Below are 22,455 nucleotides of genomic sequence, written 5' to 3' on the forward strand. Positions count from 1 at the left end.
TAGATTAATGCAATGGATGTTGTTCCTACAAGAATATGACATTCGAATACAGTATGTAAAAGGTTCTCAGAATTTTGTACCAGACACTTTGTCCAAGTTACCTATAGGCATGGAAGAGTTAAAATGGACAGAAGGACCTGGCTTAATTTTTGCAATTAATTTTCTGACAGGAGAGTATCCACATACCAGGGTACAAGAGATGGCACAAAGAGTAACAGATAACATACATCATGATCCCTATTTTACCAAGATACTTGCTATGTGTATTAGGAATTCCTTGCCTCCTAATCAAGCAGGAAAGTAGAAAATTAAGGGTCATAATTTATTTTGGAGAGATAGTATAACATCATAATGGTGGTGTTTATGCATTCCGGAGTTACAGGAAGACAAAATTGTGTGGTATGTTCATACTGGGTATGGACATTTCGGAATAAAGAAATGTATAGCTCATATGAATGAGTTCTATTACTTTAAAGGCTACGACATACAGTAGCATCTTTAATTAGGACTTGTGAAATCTGTCAGAAGGTGAAAGAGAGTAACACTCATGTTAAATACAAAATGTATGCAATCATTCCTAAGTATATATACACTCTCTTACAGCAGTGGATTTCTTTGGACCAATTCCGAAAGGTAAGGGAGGAGTGTCGTACATTTTAGTCCTCATAGGGTGTTGGTCAAAGTATGTTAAGTTGCACCCTATTAAAAAAGCAAATACACCATCAGTGATACACTGTTTGCAACAATATTTTCTGGAGGTAGGGAAACCGAAACGGTTTCTCTCCAATAATGGACCACAGTCTGTTAGTAACGATTTTAAAGAATTTTTGGCATGGGAAGGTATTCGTCAAGTGTTAATATCCAACTATAACCCATCCTCAAATCTATGTGAACGGGTAATGAACGAGATTGGAAAATTATGCCGCACCTACTGCCATGAAAAACATACTTTATGGGCATTGAAGGTCAAAGACTTTTGAACTTATTTTAAATGAACTTCTATATTTATCAACGGGATTAACATCTTTAGAAGTAATAGGCAAACCCTTTGTAGGAGAACCTCTTATTAAATGTTTCATTTGGCCTGAACAGCCTACTGAAGATTATGAACTTAAACAGGAAATGGTTTATAAAAATTTAGTTGAAAAGGCACCACAACGAGTAAGTAGACATAATGAGAAGGCTATCAAACCTCCTATAATGGGATCAGAGAAAGGAAATTAAAACGTAAAAGACATAAAGTTAATACCCCCAGGGACATTAAGATTCTGAGTTAACAGGCGGAGTGACGACCGCCAGATCCCGATTTGTTTTCAATGTTTCTTCCAAGATAGTTTTCCTGCACCGAATTCTCTTCAAATCTTAAACTTTTCTATAATCTATTCCCAAAATCTTAAACTATTGTATAATGTTAGTACGTAGGGAACCGAATATAATAGTCAAGTAGAAAACTTAAGAGAATCACAAATGAATAGTGATCTCTAGACATGAAATAAAACGAACAGAATGTTATATTAGTGAAAAGTATAATATGACAGTACTATTTAAACAGAGTGATGTTGAGACAACATAAAATGACTAGAGGATTTTATGTGTGTATAAAAGATAATATAAAGTGACTAACTGGACAACTATTTTATAGTAGTGTATAATTTTCTATTTGGTATAGAATATTTTACACTTTTTATGAAATGTGATGTAAATGGGAGGGTTTGTATAATTTTTGGAAGGGGTGGATATTGAAGATCAAAACATGATTTACACCAACATATAAATCATGGGTAACACGGAACACACACCACACCCTTCAAACAACCCTTGCAAACAAGTGTGACTGATTCTTCACTATTTGCTGTTGCTAAGATTTTCTTCGGGGACCTCAAGGGTGACAGAACAGCTTCTGTGAAGTCTAGGGAGTAGGAGAGACATCTTGGCAGAAGTTAATTTATGAGAGCGGATCAGGAACCCCACCCAGATAGCTCCGTCAGTAGGAGTACTGCCTGCAAAAGGCAAAGATTCCCAGTTCGCACACAGTTTTTATCAACACCACGTTCATACTGAAAAATAGCTAATTTATGACAAACAATTCACAGAAGATCAACTGTAGGTATCAAAAATTAATGGACAGGGTATTTCATATACTGACTGGACTCCACATAGTGATCACTAGTTATGGAACAACAGACTAGTTTTAACAACCAACTGATGAAAAAAAAATTTTTTTTTCCTTTTGCATTCAGTTTTTCAGTCAATGAAACAACCAAATGAAACTAGTCTCTGTAGCCATGTGTTAGCTATATGAATGTTTTTTCTATAATGTGAGACGACCGATTGACGTAAGTCTCAGATAGTTACATCTGGTATATGAGTATTCTCTTTCAGTCTTTGGGTTTGAGTGACATGATTTCACTTATATATATGTTTCAGTCTTTTTCCATCCGGGAATGGGCAATGTCTATGGGGCAGGGCACACACCACTGCTGCAGGCAGCCTCCTGTGCCACCAGGGCCACAGCAGCACTTGAGGAGGTGGCCTGCGTGCCAGCTGATGGAGCTGTGTGGGGCCCCATGGAGGCAGGACACCTCTTTGCCACTGCTGGGCCTTGGTGGCACGGGAGACGGATGTGGAGGAGGCGGGCTGCCATCCTCTTTCTGAGAGGGGTAGATTTGAATGGTTTTTGATTAATGAACATCATGACACCTTTTCAGTAAAATGGAATGCAAACATTCACTAAAATTTTGCAATGCTCTTTTCTTCTTCACGTCCCCTGGGGGCACTTTTTTGGTCAACTTTGCACCCCAATGATATATCAGCATTATTAGTTATGGGTTAATTGGACCTGGAACAACTTAATCCACAGCAATGTGTCAAAAAATTTTAAATGATGAAATGAAGAATTAGTCTATTCGGTACATAGTTAAATGAATGTGTATAATGTTTACTTTAGCTGAGATGTCTTCACATGCCCCCGAGTGGGGGGCTACCCTCTGAGGGAGTATGTGTATCCCGGTTGTATACTACTGCTTTAGTTCAACTAATGAAAACACAACAGACTGGGTTCACTCAGAGGACTGAACGGATAGCTCAGTCAACTAAGACACCAAAGAGTGGTTTCAGTTGAAAGAAATACATGGTTCAACTGACAGACTGTTTTCATTTTAAAAGAAAGAATGAATAACTCACTCAATATGCTAAACTACAAAGGAGTGCGTTGACAATTTTCATTCGGTTGCTGCCACACTCGAAAGAAATAAATGAATAATAATCCAAACAATACATAAAACAACAACCAAGTGAACTGATTGTTTTCATTTGGTTGCACCCACAGACTGGTTTTTGTTCAAAAGACTGAATGAATAATTCAACTGGTACATAAAACTACAACCGAATTTGTTGACTGTTTTTCAGTAACCAACTGAATTAGTTGTTTTCATTCAGTGATTCCAACACTATAGTCAAGTTGGCATAAAAAATTCTCTGATAGTTGCAGTGGGCTGGGCATGGCATGATTGTGCACATAACTCAACTGTTCGCATACAGTGATTTTGTAAATGCCTCTATGGCAATGCCTCACTGTCATTGCAGCTACATAAACAACTACTGTTTTCGCCTGTAGCTGTTGGCACTATGCAGCTGATAGCTGGCAACAGTGCTGCTAGCTCTCTGGGATCTTCTTAGACTGCCTGTAGTAATCATGTGGGGACAACAACTGTTCACATCCCTGACATTCCTCCTCAAGCCACACATGTCCTCCAGGTGGTGCTACAGAACAGTCTGTTCAAGGCAAATGTCTAAAACTGAGAAGCAGAGGCAGTCAGATAAACTCAATGACATCCTGGATAAAATGAGTTTGTCACAAGACATGGACTCACACAGTTGTTCTCAGAACCCTCCAGCCACAAACTTTGGACCTGTTATCAAGATCTGTCAAATCAGTATCAAAAGCATATTTAAATCAAAGTGCCAAGTGTTACAAAAGATTTTATCAAAATACAACATCAAAGTTGTCACTGTTCAGGAAACCTGTACTGAAAATGATCATTGAAAAACTCCTGGCTCTGACTTACTACTAGCAATGTATCATTGTGCTTACAGAGTGCCAACATATGTACGACTGTCAACCGAGAATGCACATCTATACTCCATATCTGATCTCAATGACTAACAGTAATTAATCTAGAAAAACTTCCAGCTATTTCTTGGCCTCCACCGGTCATCCTGACATTACAACACCTCATCACAGATCTCGAACAAAGGAAAATCCAGGATGAAATAATGACAAATGACAAATAATGCAAAAGACAGACCACTACTCACCATACAGCGGAGATGCTGAGTCAAAGATAGACACTACAAAAAAAGACTGTCAAACAAATAGGCTTTTGGCCATGAAGACCTTCATCAGAATTTGACAACACACACACACACACACACACACACACACACACACACACACAACCATGGTCTCTGCCTGCTGATGGCAGACTACAAGCAGCAGTGCATGATGGGAGAAGCAGTCTGGGTGGTGGGAGTGAGGAAGAGGCTGGGGCAGGGAGGAGGAGAGGTAGCAGGAAAGCTATCCCCCTCCCCCCCCCCTCTTCCCCAGTCTCCTCCTCACCCCCACCCCCACTATCCAGATTGCTTCCCCCATCATGCAGTCTGGCCTCGGCAGACCATGGTCACGTATTTGTGTGTTTTTTGTCTAATTCCAATAAAGGCCGTTTTGGCTGGAAGCTTATTGGTTTACAGTCTTTTTTGTAGTGCCTGTCTGCGACTCATCAGCGCTAGTATATAGTGAGCAGCAGTCTATCCTTTTACATAGTATTGTCGTCGTGTATCTCAGAGATTTCAAGTCACCAGACTTAATGGAAGTAAAAGGGAAATGATGAAAATGGTGAAGTTGTCATAAACTGGGCACAAGAGAGTAACTTATATTTTGTGTTGTTTGATGCAAACGATAAAGGAACATTTGTATCAGCACCAGGGAGACAGAAGTATAATTCCAATCTATGCTTTGTACCAACTAGTGAGATTAAATTACCTCTCAGTGTTGCTGGTTGGTATTACAAGAATTCCCACAAGGCCAACACCATCCAATCTTTATTGAAATTGGAACAAGTATCCCACTGGTATCATCCTTTGCATGACCTATACAGAAATTTATAAAAACGAAGTGGGACATATTTGCTAAAAATCTGAACAAATGTCTTGGTTCGACTCCCACAAAAGCAAAAAACTATGAGAGGCTGTTGGAGCTATGATAAGTGCAGCAAACAAGGCAGTCCCTAGGGGCTACAGCAAGCACTATATTCCAGGTTGGAATTAAACTACTGAGAAAAAAATTGATGAATTTCTACATTTCATAATCTCGATACAGCCAGACTTACTAGGTGGATAGAGACTGCTGAGTTGCACAATTTTTAAACTTCAAGTACAGAAGCATAGTCATTACTAGGGAAGTTGGGTCAAAACAACATATAAGTAAGGGGCAACAATCATACATCAGCATTATAGGATTGTGTCACATTTACTGTTCACATACAGAGCATCAAGTGATAAAGCTCAGACAAGATGCATAAGAAACAGACCTACATTGCTCAAAAAGAACAATCTGAGTTCCCAAGAACTCTCTCTGTATCTGACATTTCTGCTGCTTGTAAAAGTCTACAACCTGGAAGGGCAATGAGAAGTAATAGAATCGACCCCAATAATGGGAATTATGCAAAAAGATGGCTGGCAGATTTCTTCTCTGACATAATGTTATCTGGTTCAGTCCTATATAAAGTAAAGCAATCAAAGATCATAGCAACACGCAAACACAGCATGGCATCAGACCACACAAAGTACAATCACACAATTGGGTACTATTTTGCAAGTTACTTGAAAGAAACCTACACAATCAGTTTAGCTCAGTGATTTTTCAGAACCTCCCTACTGAGCAAGCTGGATTCCGACCAGGATATGGCTGCACTGATCGAGTCTCATGATTAACAATGTTTATTGAAGCAGTGTACCAAATTAAGCAGAAATCATTATTTGATTTCGTTGATCTAAGTGCAGCATATGACATGGTCTGGAGGAATGGGGTGCTTTATAAATTATTACAACTCATTCCACGCAATCAGGCAGCAAAACTGATTGACAACATGATAGATGGAAGGGTATTTACTAAAACTAAAGAAAAATATACTAGCTGCCCAAAAGCATTGAATAATGACTTACCATCCTCACTTTCCTCTTGTTTAATTTATATTCAGGGTGACACAGAAAAAAGGGAACATTTCCACACTCCAATAAAAAATAGAAGTGATGAAGGAAAGAAGTTGCATTTGTAGTAATTTGCCCTTTACAAAACACTGATGGCATTTATCATTTTTTTAAAAATTACGTCCTTTAGACGGCGTCCTCCTGTACGAACAAAAACTAAAATTAAACTCCTCCTGAACAGGCCATGAAGACCCAATGGTGCCCACCAGCCACTGTGTCATCCTCAGTCCATGGGCAAGACTGAATGCGGATATGGAGGGGCATGTGCTCAGCACACCGCTCTCTCCCAGCCGTACGTCAGGTTCCGAGACTGGAGCTGCTACTTTTCAATCAAGTAGCTCCTTGGTTTGCCTCACAAGGGCTGATTCCATCCCGCTCGCCAACACCGCTCACAGACCAGATGGTCACCCATCCAAATGCTAGTCCAGCCTGACAGCGCTTAACTTCAGTGATCTGACGGGAACTGGTGTTACCACTGCGGCACGGCCATTGGCCCTCCTGTATGAATACATTCCTGAAATCTGCTATTGAGATTCCTCATTGACCGCTGCAACGTCTCAGCTGGGATACTGTGAATTGCATCTCGAATTCTCTGTTTTAACTCACCCAGGGCTCTTGGTCGAGTCATGTAGACTTTGCTCTTGAGGTAGTCCCACAAGAAAAAATCATAAATGGATAAATCTGGCACCACGGAATGTTACCGAATCATGAGATTACATAGTTGCCACACAATTCTCGCTCATATGCCATTCATTGCCGTGCAGTGTGTCACTCCATCCTGGTGAAACCAAGCTTCTTGAACGTTTGGAAAGTTGTTCATTGCAAGTGTAACGAAAGTTCGTACCATCTCCATGTGCCAACTGTAAAAATTGTTAGTTCGCCTAAACAGGTCATTCCAAAGGATTTAAATATGCTTAATCTCATGTTAGTAAATTGTTAAAGTGTCTGTAGCAAGATCCCCAAGTTACTCTCTGAAATAAACAGTAGCAATGCCAATTTTGTATCAGGTACCGAAAGCTGGTTGAAACCAGACATAAAAAGCAGTGAAATTTTGAACTTGGGTTGGACAATGTTTAGGAAGGATAGGACTGATTCTATGGGAGGTGGTGTGTTCATTGCAGTTAAAAGCTGTTTAAACCTAGTTGAATCGATACTGGGTCGGACTATGGAATAGTCTGGATAAAGCTGTCAATCAGACAAGGATTACCATTGTATTATGATGTTTTTATAGACTATCAGCATCCGCAACAAACTTTGCAGAACGTTTCATGGAAAGTTGAGTACATAGGAAGTAAATATCCAAATTATCCATTAGTTATAGGTGGAGACTTTAATCTGGCATCCATTGACTGGGAAAATTACATGTTTGTCACAGGGGGCAGAAGCAAAGATTCGTGTGAAGTTATTCTAGCAGCGCTCTCAACATACAACCTTGAACAATTGGTTAGAAAACCAGTTCGAGATGGGAACATATTAGATATCTTGGGAACAAACCGACCTGATCTTTTTGAGGAAGTTAATCTAGAAGAAGGTGTTAGCGACCATAATGTCATTGTGGCTTCTATGTCGTGGGGGGGGGGGGGGGGGGGGGGGGGGGGGGAGGGGGGGGAGGGGGAGGGGGGGGGGGAACAGCGTAGAGTTTTCTTGTTTGGGAAAGCAAACAAAAGTGTCATTAATGAATATCTTCATAGTCAGCTCCAAGCATTCACCACGGGACAGGAAGATATTGAGCATCTTTGGTTGGAATTTAAAGGTATCGTCAACCATGTTTAGAGAAGTATGTGCCTAGCAAAAATTTAGTGGAGGGAAAGGATCCACTTTGGTACAACAAACATATTAGGAAGTTGCTGAGAAAGCAGAGAATTTTGCACAGGCGTTTTAAATGTAGTCACTGCCCCACTGACAAACAGAAATTATGAGAAATGAAAGCAGCTGTCAGAAGGACAATGAGAGACTCTTTTAACGAATTTGAAAGCAATATTTTATCTGCAGATTGTAAAAATAACCCCCAAAAATTCTGGTCATACGTAAAATCTATGAATGCTACCAATAATTAAATACCATCTCTTGCTGACAGTATGGGTAATGTAACTGATGATGACAAACAGAAGGCCGAAATTCTAAACTTAGCTTTCAAAAATTAGTTGATAGTAGAGGACTGCAGCACCAATCCATCTTTCAATTATTGAACAAATGCAAGGATGGCTGACATAGCGTTTAGTGTACCAGGGATTGTAAAATGATTAAGATCCTTAGATGCCAGGAAGGCATCTGGCCCAGACGGTATCCCCATAAGATTTTATGTGACTATGCTACAAATATAGCACCATTCTTATCCATCATCTATCAGAGATCATTAGAACAGCGGAAAGTTCCATGGGACTGGAATAAGGCCCAGGTCATAGCAATCTATAAAAAGGGTAGAAAATTGGATTCACATAATTACCAGCCAATCTCACTGACATCGATCTGCTGTAGAATCATGGAACATATTTTGTGTTCAGACATAATGACTTTTCTAGACTCTGAGAAGCTCATCTGCAGAAACCAGCATGGTTTTAGGAAACAGCGGGCAAGCCAGACACAGCTGGCCCTCTTTGTGCATGATATACAACAGGCTCTAGATACCGGCTCCCAGGTTGATGCCATATTTCTCGACTTTCGAAGGGATTAGACTCAGTTCCACACTGTCGCTTGCTCCAAAAAGTGCATGCTTACGGTCTATCCAATGACATATGCGGTTGGATAGAAAGTTTTCTAACAGACAGGGAGCAGTACGTCGTCCTGAACGGGGTGACTTCAACAGAGACAAGCATAATTTCAGGTGTGCACCAGGGCACCGTAATAAGTCCGCTGCTTTTTACGCTTTACATAAACAATCTGGTTGATGGTATTGACAGCGGCATTAGACTGTTTGCCGATGATGCTGTAGTGTACAGGAAAGTAGTACCACAGGAAAGTTGAGAACAAATCAATGAGGATTTGCAGAAAATAAATGCATGGTTTGATGACTGGCAGTTATCTCTTAATATTAGTAAGTGTAACTTACTGCGCATAACAAGGCAAAAATCCCCATTAATGTACGAGTACAAAATAAATGCGCAGTCTTTGGAAGCGGTATCATCCTTCAAGTATCTGGGTGTGACTATTTGAAATGATCTCTGATGGAATGATCAGATTACACAAGTAACGGGTAAGGCGGGCTCTGTTCATCTGTATGGGACCCTTACCTGTTGGGTCTGATTCAAGAGATTGAGAAGGTCCAAAGAAGAGCAGCAAGATTCGTGACTGGTACATTTAGCCATCTCGAGAGCATCTCATAGAAAGAGAAAGTTTGAATTGGGACACACTTGCAGATAGACGGTGCACTAAATGGAAGGGGCTGCTCACTAAATTCCGAAATACGGTCTTCACCGATGATTTAGAGCATATATTACCACCAACTTTCAAATCGTGCAATGATCACCATTCAAAGATAAGGGAAATTAGAGCTCGTACTGAGGCATTCAGACAGCTGTTTTTCCCTCGCACGATCCACGAGTGGAACAGAGAGGGGGGGGATATGACTTTGGCGCAAATTGTGCCCTCCACCACACACCGCTTGGTGGCTAGCGGAGTATATACGTGGACGAAGATCAGTATTGACAGTTATTGTGTTTCCCTGTTCATTTGTGAAAAAATACAGTCCGATAATCCCATTTGATGAAACACCACACCATACTGTCACTTTACTAGCATGTAAAGGGCACTCATAAACGTCATTAGGATTTGTGTTTGCCCTGTAACGGTAGTTCTGTTTATTTACATAACCTGTGAGATGAAAATAAGCATCATCTGACATCCACAACTTGTTTAGAAATTCATCGTTATTGTTGATTTTTGTTATCATTTGTTGACAGAGTCCTAATTGTAACCGGTAATCGTTGTCCTTACCGGTAATCGTTATCCTTCAATTGTTGCACCATCAGTAGTTTGTACAGATGAAATTTTAAATCAAGGTGAAGAACCCTGTGAACACTCTCCCGGCACATTCCAACCACTGCTGCTCGCTTACGAATTGAACGCCATGGGCTCCATAAGAAATACAGACTGGTATACAATATCAACATTCACTAGAGAACGCACATTTCTTGGTTGTCCTGTTGGTTTCTTCTTGAGGGCAGATCCAGGCTCTTCAATGTCTTTAATACAACATTTTATGGCACGTTTTGGAGGTACGGCATCATGATATTATAAATTGTAAAAACATCGAAACTCCCTCTGCATTGCTACCAAACTATCATTGTTTTTATTAAACATTTTTATAGCTAATGCACGCTGTTGTCCATTCCACTGATCCATGATTACTGAAATGGATAACCGACATGAACCCACAGTGCTGCCACCTGCCCATGGCGGCTGCTACTCATATCAAACATTCCCGTTATTATGTGTCACCCTGTATATCTGATATTCCTACAACACAGTGGAGGATGTTTGGCTATGCGGACAACTGGGTAATAGTTACTCAGCACAAAACTTTTGAAACAAATCACGAAATCATAAATTCTGATCTAGACATCTTAAGCCAACACGTCCATAAATGGAGGCTACAACCAAACTCAAAATATAACAGAAGTTGCCCATTTTCATCTGCCCAATATATTGCCACACAAACCTCTTGATGCCTGTTCTGATGGAGATGATCTTCATCATAACATGCATCCAAAATACCTTGAGATCCCATTAGATAGGTCATTTTCTTTCAAAATCATCTACTAATCTCAAAAGCAGAAACAACATCCTCCATAAACTCTAACTCTAATTGGGGATTGTCAGCAGACACTCTCCGGGTGTCAGCACTTGGACTACTACATTCAACAGCAGACTACTGTGTGCCTGTCTGGCTCAGCATTGCGTATATAAAAAAGGTAGACATACAAGAAATTGAATTCAGTGCCACTGATGAATGGAAATGCTGCTGACAATAAAACTGTCCTCCACGATGCCTGAAACTGCCCTGTGTCCAAAAGAAACCTCTGGATTACATCAGCCTCAAGCTGTTTGGACTACCACATCCCAATGTGCCATGGTGATGTTTTATCAACACGTCCCTCCTGCGTTTACAAGGGTCCTTTCAACAATTTCCTGACAGCAACAAGTGGTGTAATAAATGATATTTGTCTATAGCTACTGTCATTTGTGTTATATTTTATGATGGAGAGCTGTGCTGAAATGTTGACATGTAGTAGTTTGGTTATATTTATATACGTATAGCTATTCTTGTGACTCAAAACATCATAATGTATGCATATCATATATATAAATAATAAATAAATAAGTAGTGGTAACATCTCTTATCAGAGCTCTAGTACCCTCATTCAGTTTCATTAACAAACTTACCTATTACATCTACACCTACACTCTACAAGCCACCTTGCAGAGTGTTGTGGAGGGTACTTCTGGTACCACTACCTGACAACCCTTTCATGTTTCATTTAGGGATGGTGCATGGGAGGAACAACTGACAGCAAAGCTTCGTACAAGCTCTAATTCCTCCGATTTTCTTGCCACGATCATTTTGCGGAATGTATGGGGGAGGAAGTAATGTTTCCCGACTTCTCAGACCACCAGTTCTCGAAATTTCTACAGTATGTGTCTCCAAGATGCATAATGTGTCTCTCGTAGCATCTGCCACTGGAGTTCGATGAGTGTGTCCATATTGTTCTTGCACCAAGTAAACAATTAATTAAATGTATTGCCTGTTCACAGCTTGTTGATTTAGAATAAAGTGTATGCAGTTTGTAATGCAACTGTATACGGAACACCCACATTTCCAAAGAATACCTTCATGAGCAATTATTTGCGAAGTTGGTGATTTTAAATATTTCATTCTGCTGGTGATTGTCAACTGCTGAAAATTATATAAGTTAAGACTGGTCCATATTCATAAATTTAATAGTGTTGAAGACTTTTTATCATAATTGTTAATTTACAACTTGTTTATTCATTTTTATGTTCTGATGCTATATGATACAACATTTTGTAGCACCAGGCTCAAAGCGAAATCATGTATGAAGACATAGAACCGTGACGTGGCAGCTTCTGAAATGCTCTTTCCGAGGAATACTTCTGCCGAGATGAAAAAACTATGCCGAAAATGTGAGAGAATTTCTCTTTGAAGAACAGGATATCAAAATAGACAGTGCAGGGGTAGGCAAGGAAATAGTGTGTACGTTAAACTACATTTTAAAGCATGTTCCATAAAAAACAACAGTTCTCCCATTATTTTTAAAACAGCTCACCAGAAGCTGTAGCTTTTCAAATGCTGGCTCACCAGAGGTGATGCTCGCCATTCTCTCTAAAGTCATATTGCATGGATGGCATAGGAAGACTCCAGTTCAGACACTGCAAATGTTCTTGCAAATGGTGTCCAAGTGTTTTTACAGGAAAACATCATGATCCCTTTCCTGTTCTATACAGTTCTATCCGTCCAGTCACATTAACGTGATCACTGCCTATGTTATATGGTTATATGTCAACGTGCAATAACCACTCACCGATGGCAGGTGGCAGCACTAGTAGTAGAGGGTACATAAAGTGTCTGGAGATGTGGGAAACAGTGCAGTCATTGTTGGACTACAGAAACAGAGTAATTTATCTGATATGCAAAACGGCATGATCATCAGCTTCTGAGCCTGGGGTGGAAGCATTTCTGAATTGGCTGAGTTTCCAAAATGTTCACTTGCCACCTTCATTAAAGTATACCACACACTACAAAATGTCGCTATCCAAAACTGGTGCTGAGCAACTGTAGTCGACCACGGGTCGTTGATGATAGGGTGAATGACAGCTGCACAGTTGTGTTTGGGTGAATAAATGTGCAACTGTTGAGCAACTAACCACCCACATGAACTAAGGGGCTACAAACACTCTCTCCTCAATGATCATTCAGGGAATGTTGCTGTGTATGGGCCTCTGCAGCAGGAATCTGGTTTATGCACCCATGCTGACAGCTGTTCACTGGCGACGAGGGCTAGAATTTGCATGCCAGTGATGTAACTGGATGTCAACCAAGTGGCGATAGGTGACACTTCCATAGGAATCGCATATTATCCTCTGCTGGACTGATGGCCTTTGCTGTGTACAGCCCTGCAGGAATTGTCGGAAGGGTCCAGGACAGAGGAGTGAGCACTGTAGTCTGGGGAATATTTTAGTGGCATTCCACGGGTGATCTCGTCATTCTGGAAGGCACAATCGATCAACATAAGTTTTTAATCAGCACGATGGCATTCACCAGCAGGACAATGCAACATGTCACACAGCTCACACTGTATGTGTGTGGTTCGATGAGCACCAGGATGAGTTTGCCAAGCTCCCTTGGATACTTAAACCCCCTCCCCCCAATCCCGGATCTAAAACCAATCAAGAATCTGTCAGACTACCTCAAACGGGCTGTTCGCGCCACACAGCCTCAACTGTGAAACCTGGTGCAACCATCTGGCCATGGCACCATAATTGGCATGGCTGACCACGGCCCTGCAGTTGGCATGCCTTCACATACCTGTCAGTACCTTCCAGAATCTCAATGACTCTCTTACCGCACATCTGCATTTCATGAGGTCATTACCTAGTTTTTTAACAGATGATCACATTAATATGACTGGAACGTGCATCTTAAGTTACAAGGGCTTGAGGACATCTATGCACTGACAATTAATCTAACAGACAGGTAAAATGACACAACAATCGACTGATCTTCAAGGCAGAACTACAGGTCAAGGAGAGAGTTTGCATACACTATGTGATCAAAAGTATCCCGACATCTGGCTGAAAATGACTTGCAAGCTCATGGCAACATTCATTGATAATGCTGGAATTCAATATGGTGTTTGCCCACCCTTAGCCTTGATGGCAGTTTCCACTCTCACAGGCATACGTTCAATCAGGTGCTGGAAAGTTTCTTAGGCAATGGCAGCCCATTCTTCATGGAGTGATGCACTGACAAGAGGTACTGATGTCGGTCGGTGAGGCCTGGCACGAAGTCGGCGTTCCAAAACACGTCAAAGGTGTTCTATATGATTCAGGTCAGCACTCTGTGCAGGCCAATCCATTACAGGGATGTTATTGTCATGTAACCACTCTGGCATAGGCCATGCATTATGAACAGGTGCTCGATCGTGCTGAAAGAGGCAATTGCCATCCCCGAATCACCCTTCAATAGTGGGAAGCAAGAAGGTGCTTAAAACATCAATACAGGCCTATGCTCTGATAGTGCCATGTGAAACAACAAGGTATGTAAGCCTCCTAAATGAAAAACACAACCACATTATAACATCACTGTCTCCGAATTTTACTGTTGGCACTACACACGCTGGCAGATGACGTTCACCGAGCATTCGCCATACCCACACTCTGACATCGGATCGCCACACTGTGTACTGTGATTCACCACTCCACAAAAAATTTTTTCACTGTTCAGTCATCCAACTTTTATGCTCCTTACACCAAGGGAGGCATCATTTGGCATTTATCGGCGTGATGTGTGGTTTATGAGCAGCCGCTCGACCATGAAATCCAAGTTTTCGCACCTCCCGCCTAACTGTCATAGTACTTGCAGTGGATCCTGATGCAGTTTGGAATTCCTGTGTGATGGTCTGGATAGATGTCTGCCTGTTACACATTACAACCCTCTTCAACCTTCCGTGGTCTCTGTCAGTCAACAGACGAGGTCGGCCTGCATGCCTTTGTGCTGTACATGTCCCTTCACGTTTCCACTTCACTATCGCCTCAGAAAAAGTGGACCTAGGGATGTTTATGAGTGTAGAAATCTCATGTACAGATGTATAACACAAGTGACACCCAATCACCTGACCACGTTCGAAGTCCACGAGTTCCGCGGAGCGCCCCATTCTGCTCTGTCACGATGTCTAATGACTACTGAGGTCGCTGATATGGAATACCTGGGAGTAGGTAACAGCACAATGCACCTAATATGAAAAACATATGTTTTGGGGGGTGCCCAGATACTTCTGATCACGTAGTGTATGTAAACAGTCATTGTACTCTCCTTCACTGTTAAGTCACAAGCAGGTTAGTTCCCTTCTAGAGGGTGCCAACTGTACCACTATTGTATTTTTAATATTCTTTTTCCTATTCTTTATTATATATTACAAGTGGGACTCCTCATGGATTGATAACAGCCATAATGAAAACCATCTTCTCAAGTTTCCTGGAATAAACAGTGTCTTTTGGAGGAAGAAGATGATACTGATAAAAAAGTAAGGCACACGTGTGGCTGACGCTGTGCTCCACATTGTGTTCCCACATTGTAACTTAGATATAACTTTCCAACTCTCCCTTATTAATACCCCCTAAGAGGATGTCTGAGATACAGCATCTGCTTCTTTTATCTCCAAAAATAATTTCTATTTTTTTTATTGAAATTCATCAGAGTTGTAATGTTCAAGTATGACATGAGAGGAACAAAGAATGATCAGAGTTCATCAATTTGATGATTTGAAGCAGAGAGCAGCTGGCCATAGCACTGGAGTTGTCATGGCTCCACATCCCTCCCTGTACCTTGCAGAACCTCAATGACACTCTTCCAGCATGTCGGCATTTCAAAATGTGGTTACTGAGACTTTGGACAGATGGTCACATTAATGTGACTGTTGGACGCGGAAAGTGAACTGAAATGGTTGTGACCTCACTGAATGAATTGTCTGTTCAATTGTTTTGGGAAGCACTTTCAAATCCTAATCAGAAGATCATACGGGTATTTTGACTCCACCAGTCAAAATGGAAATCCAGTGTCTTAACCAGTGCATCAGCTCATTTGGTTCATGTCGTGTGGATTTCCTTGTAAGCTTAGTTACAAAGCAACTGTACAAGTATAGCGGTCTTATTATTTATTACTTTACACCAGATGGAAATGCAGATTCATTTCGCACAAGCACGATGTGGAACTACATGACAGAGAACACTGATTTTAATAATCAGCATTAATTACATAAAAATAAACAAAATACTCACTCAGAAATTTCTCAGCTTCTTCGCCTGTGACTGAAGCTGAAATCTCCCGTTCACAGGCATCCCATAGGACAAGGGTAAACTTAAACTTCAGCTCCAAGAATTTTGGCATACCTGGGAAAAACATAAAATGGCATCATAAATCTTATGTCCACTACTGTTCTTCATAAAAGTAAACAATCTTCTGCCTAATATACAATAAGCAGAATTAGTTCTTTTTGTAGATGACATTAGTATTGTGATCAATCCAAGCATAAATACAAAAACAGAAGAAATGGTAAACAGTGTTCTTAAAACCATCAATAATTGGTTTTTGGCAAATGATCTCACCCTAAATTTTAAAAAGACACAACATAGTCAGGCCTGTACATCTAGGGGTTTACACCAATGATAAGTTTAACGCATGGTTAGGAAAGAATAAACAAAGTGGATACTTCAAAATTCTTAGGGGTCTATATTGATGATAATCTTAATTGGAAAAAACACATTTTGGAACTCCTGAACTGACTCGTGGAGATAACATCTTGGACCTGCTGATAACAAACAGACCCAAACTTTTCGACTCTGTATGTACAGAACAGGGAATCAGTGATCATAAGGCCGTTGCAGCATCCCTGAATATGGAAGTTAGTAGGAATATAAAAAAAGGGAGGAAGGTTTATCTGTTTAGCAAGAAGGCAGATTTCAGACTACCTAACAGATCAAAATGAAAATTTCTGTTCCGACACTGACAATGTTGAGTGTTTATGGAAAAAGTTCAAGGCAATCGTAAAATGCGTTTTAGACAGGTATGTGCCGAGTAAAACCGTGGTTCAACAACAAAGTTAGGAAACTACTGCGAAAGCAAAGAGAGCTTCACTCTAAGTTTAAACGCAGCCTAAACCTCTCAGACAAACAGAAGCTAAACAATGTCAAAGTTAGCGTAAGGAGGGCTATGCGTGAAGCGTTCAGTGAATTCGATAGTAAAATTCTATGTACCGACTTGACAGAAAATCCTAGGAAGTTCTGGTCTTACGTTAAATCAGTAAGTGGCTCGAAACAGCATATCCAGACACTCCGGGATGATGATGGCATTGAAACAGGATAACACGCGTAAAGTTGAAATACTAAACACCTTTTTCCAAAGCTGTTTCACAGAGGAAGACCGCACTGCAGTTCCTTCTCTAAATCCTCGCACAAACGTAAAAATGGCTGACATCGAAATAAGTGTCCAAGGAATAGAAAAGCAACTGGAATCACTCAACAGAGGAAAGTCCACTGGACCTGACGGGATACCAATTCGATTCTACACAGAGTACGCGAAAGAACTTGCCCCCCTTCTAACAGCCGTGTACCGCAAGTCCCTAGAGGAATGGAAGGTTCCAAATGATTGGAAAAGAGCACAGGTAGTCCCAGTCTTCAAGAAGGGTCGTCGAGCAGATGTGCAAAACTATAGACCTGTATCTCTGACGTCGATCTGTTGTAGAATTTTAGAACATGTTTTTTGCTTGAGTATCATGTCATTTTTGGAAACCCAGAATCTACTATGTAGGAATCAACATGGATTCCGGAAACAGCGATCCTGTGAGACCCAACTCGCTTTATTTGTTCATGAGACCCAGAAAATATTAGATACAGGCTCCCAGGTAGATGCTATTTTTCTTGACTTCTGGAAGGCGTTCGATACAGTTCCGCACTGTCCCCTGATAAACAAAGTAAGAGCCTACGGAATATCAGACCAGCTGTGTGGCTGGATTGAAGAGTTTTTAGCAAACAGAACACAGCATGTTGTTATCAATGGAGAGACGTCTACAGACATTAAAGTAACCTCTGGCGTGCCACAGGGGAGTGTTATGGGACCATTGCTTTTCACAAAATATATAAATGACCTAGTAGATAGTGTCGGAAGTCCCATGCGGCTTATCGCGGATGATGCTGTAGCATACAGAGAAGTTGCAGCATTAGAAAATTGTAGCGAAATGCAGGAAGATCTGCAGCGGATAGGCACTTGGTGCAGGGAGTGGCAACTGACCCTTAACATAGACAAATGTAATGTATTGCAAATACATAGAAAGAAGGATCCTTTATTGTATGATTATATGATAGCGGAACAAACACTGGTAGCAGTTACTTCTGTAAAATATCTGGAAGTATGCGTGCGGAACGATTTGAAGTGGAATGATCATATAAAATTAATTGTTGGTAAGGCGGGTACTAGGTTGAGATTCATTGGGAGAGTCCTTAGAAAATGTAGTCCATCAACAAAGGAGGTGGCTTACAAAACACTCGTTCGACCTATACTTGAGTATTGCTCATCAGTGTGGGATCCGTACCAGATCGGGTTGACGGAGGAGATAGAGAAGATCCAAAGAAGAGCGGCGCGTTTCGACACAGGGTTATTTGGTAACCGTGATAGCGTTATGGAGATGTTTAACAAACTCAAGTGGCAGACTCTGCAAGAGAGGCGCTCTGCATTGCGGTGTAGCTTGATCGCCAGGTTTCGAGAGGGTGCGTTTCTGTATGAGGTATAGAATATATTGCTTTATATTGCTTCCCCCTACTTATACCTCCCGAGGAGATCACGAATGTAAAATTAGAGAGATTATAGCGCGCACGGAGGCTTTCAGACAGTTGTTCTTCCCGCGAACCATACGCGACTGGAACAGGAAAGGGAGGTAATGACAGTGGCACATAGAGTGCCCTCCGCCACACACCGTTGGGTGGCTTGCGGAGTATAAATGTAGATGTAGATGTAGATGAAATGACTTAAGAGTGCCACTTTTGCACTAAGAATCATTTCAAATCAGGGGAAGGAGAAATCAGAAAGTTGACATATTCTGCATATTTTAATTTCATAATATCATATGAAATAACATTCTGGGGTAACTCATTTTTAAAAAAGAAAGTTTTCATTGCTCAAAACTTGCTTTAAGAATAATATGAGGAGCTCATCCATGACCATCTTGTAGACATCTGTTTAAGGAACTGGACATTCTGAGTACTGCTTCACAATATATTTCTTCCCTCATGAAGTTTGTTGTAAATAATCCACTACAGTTCCAAAAGAACAGTTACATACATAATTATAATACCAGAAGGAAAAATGACATTCATTACTCCACAATAAGGCTGTCTTCAGCACAAAAAGGTGTGTGTGTGTGTGTGTGTGTGTGTGTGTGTGTGTGTAACTAAACCTGCTAAAACACAGTTTCATATTTAAATAATATGATATTCAGTAATAAGAAACGTGATGTGACATTTTCTGCTTGTATCATACAAATGTCACTGATATAACTGAATCAGCTGAACAGTGCTGTATTTTGGGTGTTTATGAGAGGAAAACCCGGGATGAAATAATAAAAATATTATGAAAAGAACAGTTGCTATTCACCATACAGTGGAGATGCAGTCGCAGATAGGCACAACAAAAAGACTGTCAAACAAAGCTTTCGGCCAAACAGGCCTTCATCAGAATAGACAACAGACACTCGCACAAACACAACTCACATACACATGACCACAGTATCTGGCTGCCAAGGCCAGCCTGTGAGCAGCAGTGCATGATGGGAGAAGGAACTGGATGTTGGGGATAAGGGGACGGCTCGGGGCGGGAAGGGGGTGGGATGGTAAACTGCTGTTTGTGGGAGCATAAAGGCACACGGTAGGGAGAAGGTAGGGCAGCTAGGTGCACTCAGGAAGTTGGAGGGGGGGGGGGGGGCAGGGGAAAAAATAAAGAAGTAAAAAGATTGTTGTTGTATTGGTGGAATAGAGGCTGTGTAGTGGTGGAATGGGAACACAGAAGTGGATAGGTGGATAATGACAATAACTAATGAAGGTTGAGGCAGGATGGTTACGGGAATGTAGGATATATTTTAGGGAGAATTCCAATCTGCGGAGTTCAGAAGAGCTGGTGTTGGTTGGGAAGGATCCACATGGCACAGGCTGTGAAGCAGTCACTGAAAGTAAGAATGTTGTGTATGCAGTGTGCTCAGCAACTGTGTGGTCCAGCTGTTTCTTGGTCAGCTTGATGGTGGCCATTCATGCAGACAAGACACCTTGTTAGAATGCAGTACACTGGTTTAGCTTAGCTTGTAGATCACATGACTTGTTTCACAAGTATCCCTTCCTCTGATGCGATAGGTGATGCTTCTGACCAGACTGGAGTAGGTGGAGGTGGGTGGATGTATGGGACAGGCCTTGCATCTAGGTATATTACAGGGATATGAGCCACAAGGCAAGGGCTTTGGGGGGGGGGGGGGGGGCGGAGTTATGTGGGGATGGACAAGGATACTCTGTAGGTTCCGTGTGCGTGGGATTACTAGCGAGGGAGGGGTGGGAAGGATAGTGGGTAGGACATTCCTCATCTCAGGGCATGGCAAGGGGCAGTCGCAACTATGGCTCAGAATGTGATTCAGTTGCTCCAGTCCTATGTGGTACTGAGTCTACATCTACATCTACATTGATACTCCGCAAGCCACCCAACGGTGTGTGGCGGAGGGCACCTTACGTGCCACTGTCATTACCTCCCTTTCCTGTTCCAGTCGCGTATGGTTCGCGGGAAGAACGACTGTCTGAAAGCCTCCGTGCGCGCTCTAATCTCTCTAATTTTACATTCGTGATCTCCTCGGGAAGTATAAGTAGGGGGAAGCAATATATTCGATACCTCATCCAGAAACGCATCCTCTCGAAACCTGGCGAGCAAGCTACACCGCGATGCAGAGCGCCTCTCTTGCAGAGTCTGCCACTTGAGTTTATTAAACATCTCCGTAACGCTATCACGGTTACCAAATAACCCAGTGACGAAACGCGCCGCTCTTCTTTGGATCTTCTCTATCTCCTCCGTCAACCCGACCTGGTACGGATCCCACACTGATGAGCAATACTCAAGTATAGGTCGAACGAGTGTTTTGTAAGCCACCTCCTTTGTTGATGGACTACATTTTCTAAGCACTCTCCCAATGAATCTCAACCTGGTACCCGCCTTACCAACAATTAGTTTTATATGATCATTCCACTTCAAATCGTTCCGTACGCATACTCCCAGATATTTTACTGAAGTAACTGCTACCAGTGTTTGTTCCGCTATCATATAATCATACAATAAAGGATCCTTCTTTCTATGTATTCGCAATACATTACATTTGTCTATGTTAAGGGTCAGTTGCCACTCCCTGCACCAAGTGCCTATCCGCTGCAGATCTTCCTGTATTTCGCTACAATTTTCTAATGCAGCAACTTCTCTGTATACTACAGCATCATCCGCGAAAAGCCGCATGGAACTTCCGACACTATCTACTAAGTCATTTATATATATTGTGAAAAGCAATGGTCCCATAACACTCCCCTGTGGCACGCCAGAGGTTACTTTAACGTCTGTAGACGTCTCTCCATTGATAACAACATGCTGTGTTCTGTTTGCCAAAAACTCCTCAATCCAGCCACACAGCTGGTCTGATATTCCGTAGGCTCTTACTTTGCTTATCAGGCGACAGTGCGGAACTGTATCGAACGCCTTCCGGAAGTCAAGAAAAATAGCATCTACCTGGGAGCCTGTATCTAATATTTTCTGGGTCTCATGAACAAATAAGGCGAGTTGGGTCTCACACGATCGCTGTTTCCGGAATCCATGTTGATTCCTACATAGTAGATTCTGGGTTTCCAGAAATGACATGATACGCTCCTCTGTGGCCAGACAGTGGGATTTTTTGAGTTGGCAGGGTACTGCAGAGATATGGCACAGGAGATCTGTCTCTCTACAAATTGGGAGGCAGCCTCAGTGAGACCCTAAGTGTATTTTGAGAGGGCTGCTCATCACTGCAGATGTGTGACTAGGCTGTGTGGAAGGGACTCCCTGTTACGGAATGGGAGGCAGATGTCAAAGTGGAGGTATTGCTGGTCGGTGGTACATATGATATGGATGGAGGTACTGATGTAGCCATCTTTGTAGTGGACAGGTGGGTTGTTGGGCTGAGAAGGACCAGGTGAAGGTAATGGATGAGAAGGTGTTGAGGTTCTGGTGGAATGTGGATAGGATATCCTCACCCTCAATCCAGATCACGAAGATAATATCACTGAATCTGAACCAGGTGAGAGGTTTGGATTCTGAGTGGTTATAAAGGCTTCCTCTAGATGGCCCATGACTAGGTCGGCATAGGATGGTGCAATGTGGGTGCGCACAGCCATAGTCCATATTTGTTT

The 22,455-nt window shown here is 41.7% G+C and overlaps 1 protein-coding gene across 2 annotated transcripts in view; it reads right to left on the reverse strand.

The window, feature by feature from the left end:
* LOC126417601 (uncharacterized) overlaps positions 1 to 22,455 on the reverse strand; it is a 220,308-nt gene that overhangs the window by 11,448 nt on the left and 186,405 nt on the right. For both annotated transcript variants that reach the window (XM_050085132.1, XM_050085131.1), the window contains one exon: positions 16,282 to 16,392. In XM_050085132.1, coding sequence (XP_049941089.1) covers positions 16,282 to 16,392 — 111 coding nt within the window. The remainder of the gene's footprint in view (positions 1 to 16,281; positions 16,393 to 22,455) is intronic.

This window comes from Schistocerca serialis, chromosome 1 (assembly GCF_023864345.2).
Source record: "Schistocerca serialis cubense isolate TAMUIC-IGC-003099 chromosome 1, iqSchSeri2.2, whole genome shotgun sequence".
NCBI classification, from domain to species: domain Eukaryota; kingdom Metazoa; phylum Arthropoda; class Insecta; order Orthoptera; family Acrididae; genus Schistocerca; species Schistocerca serialis.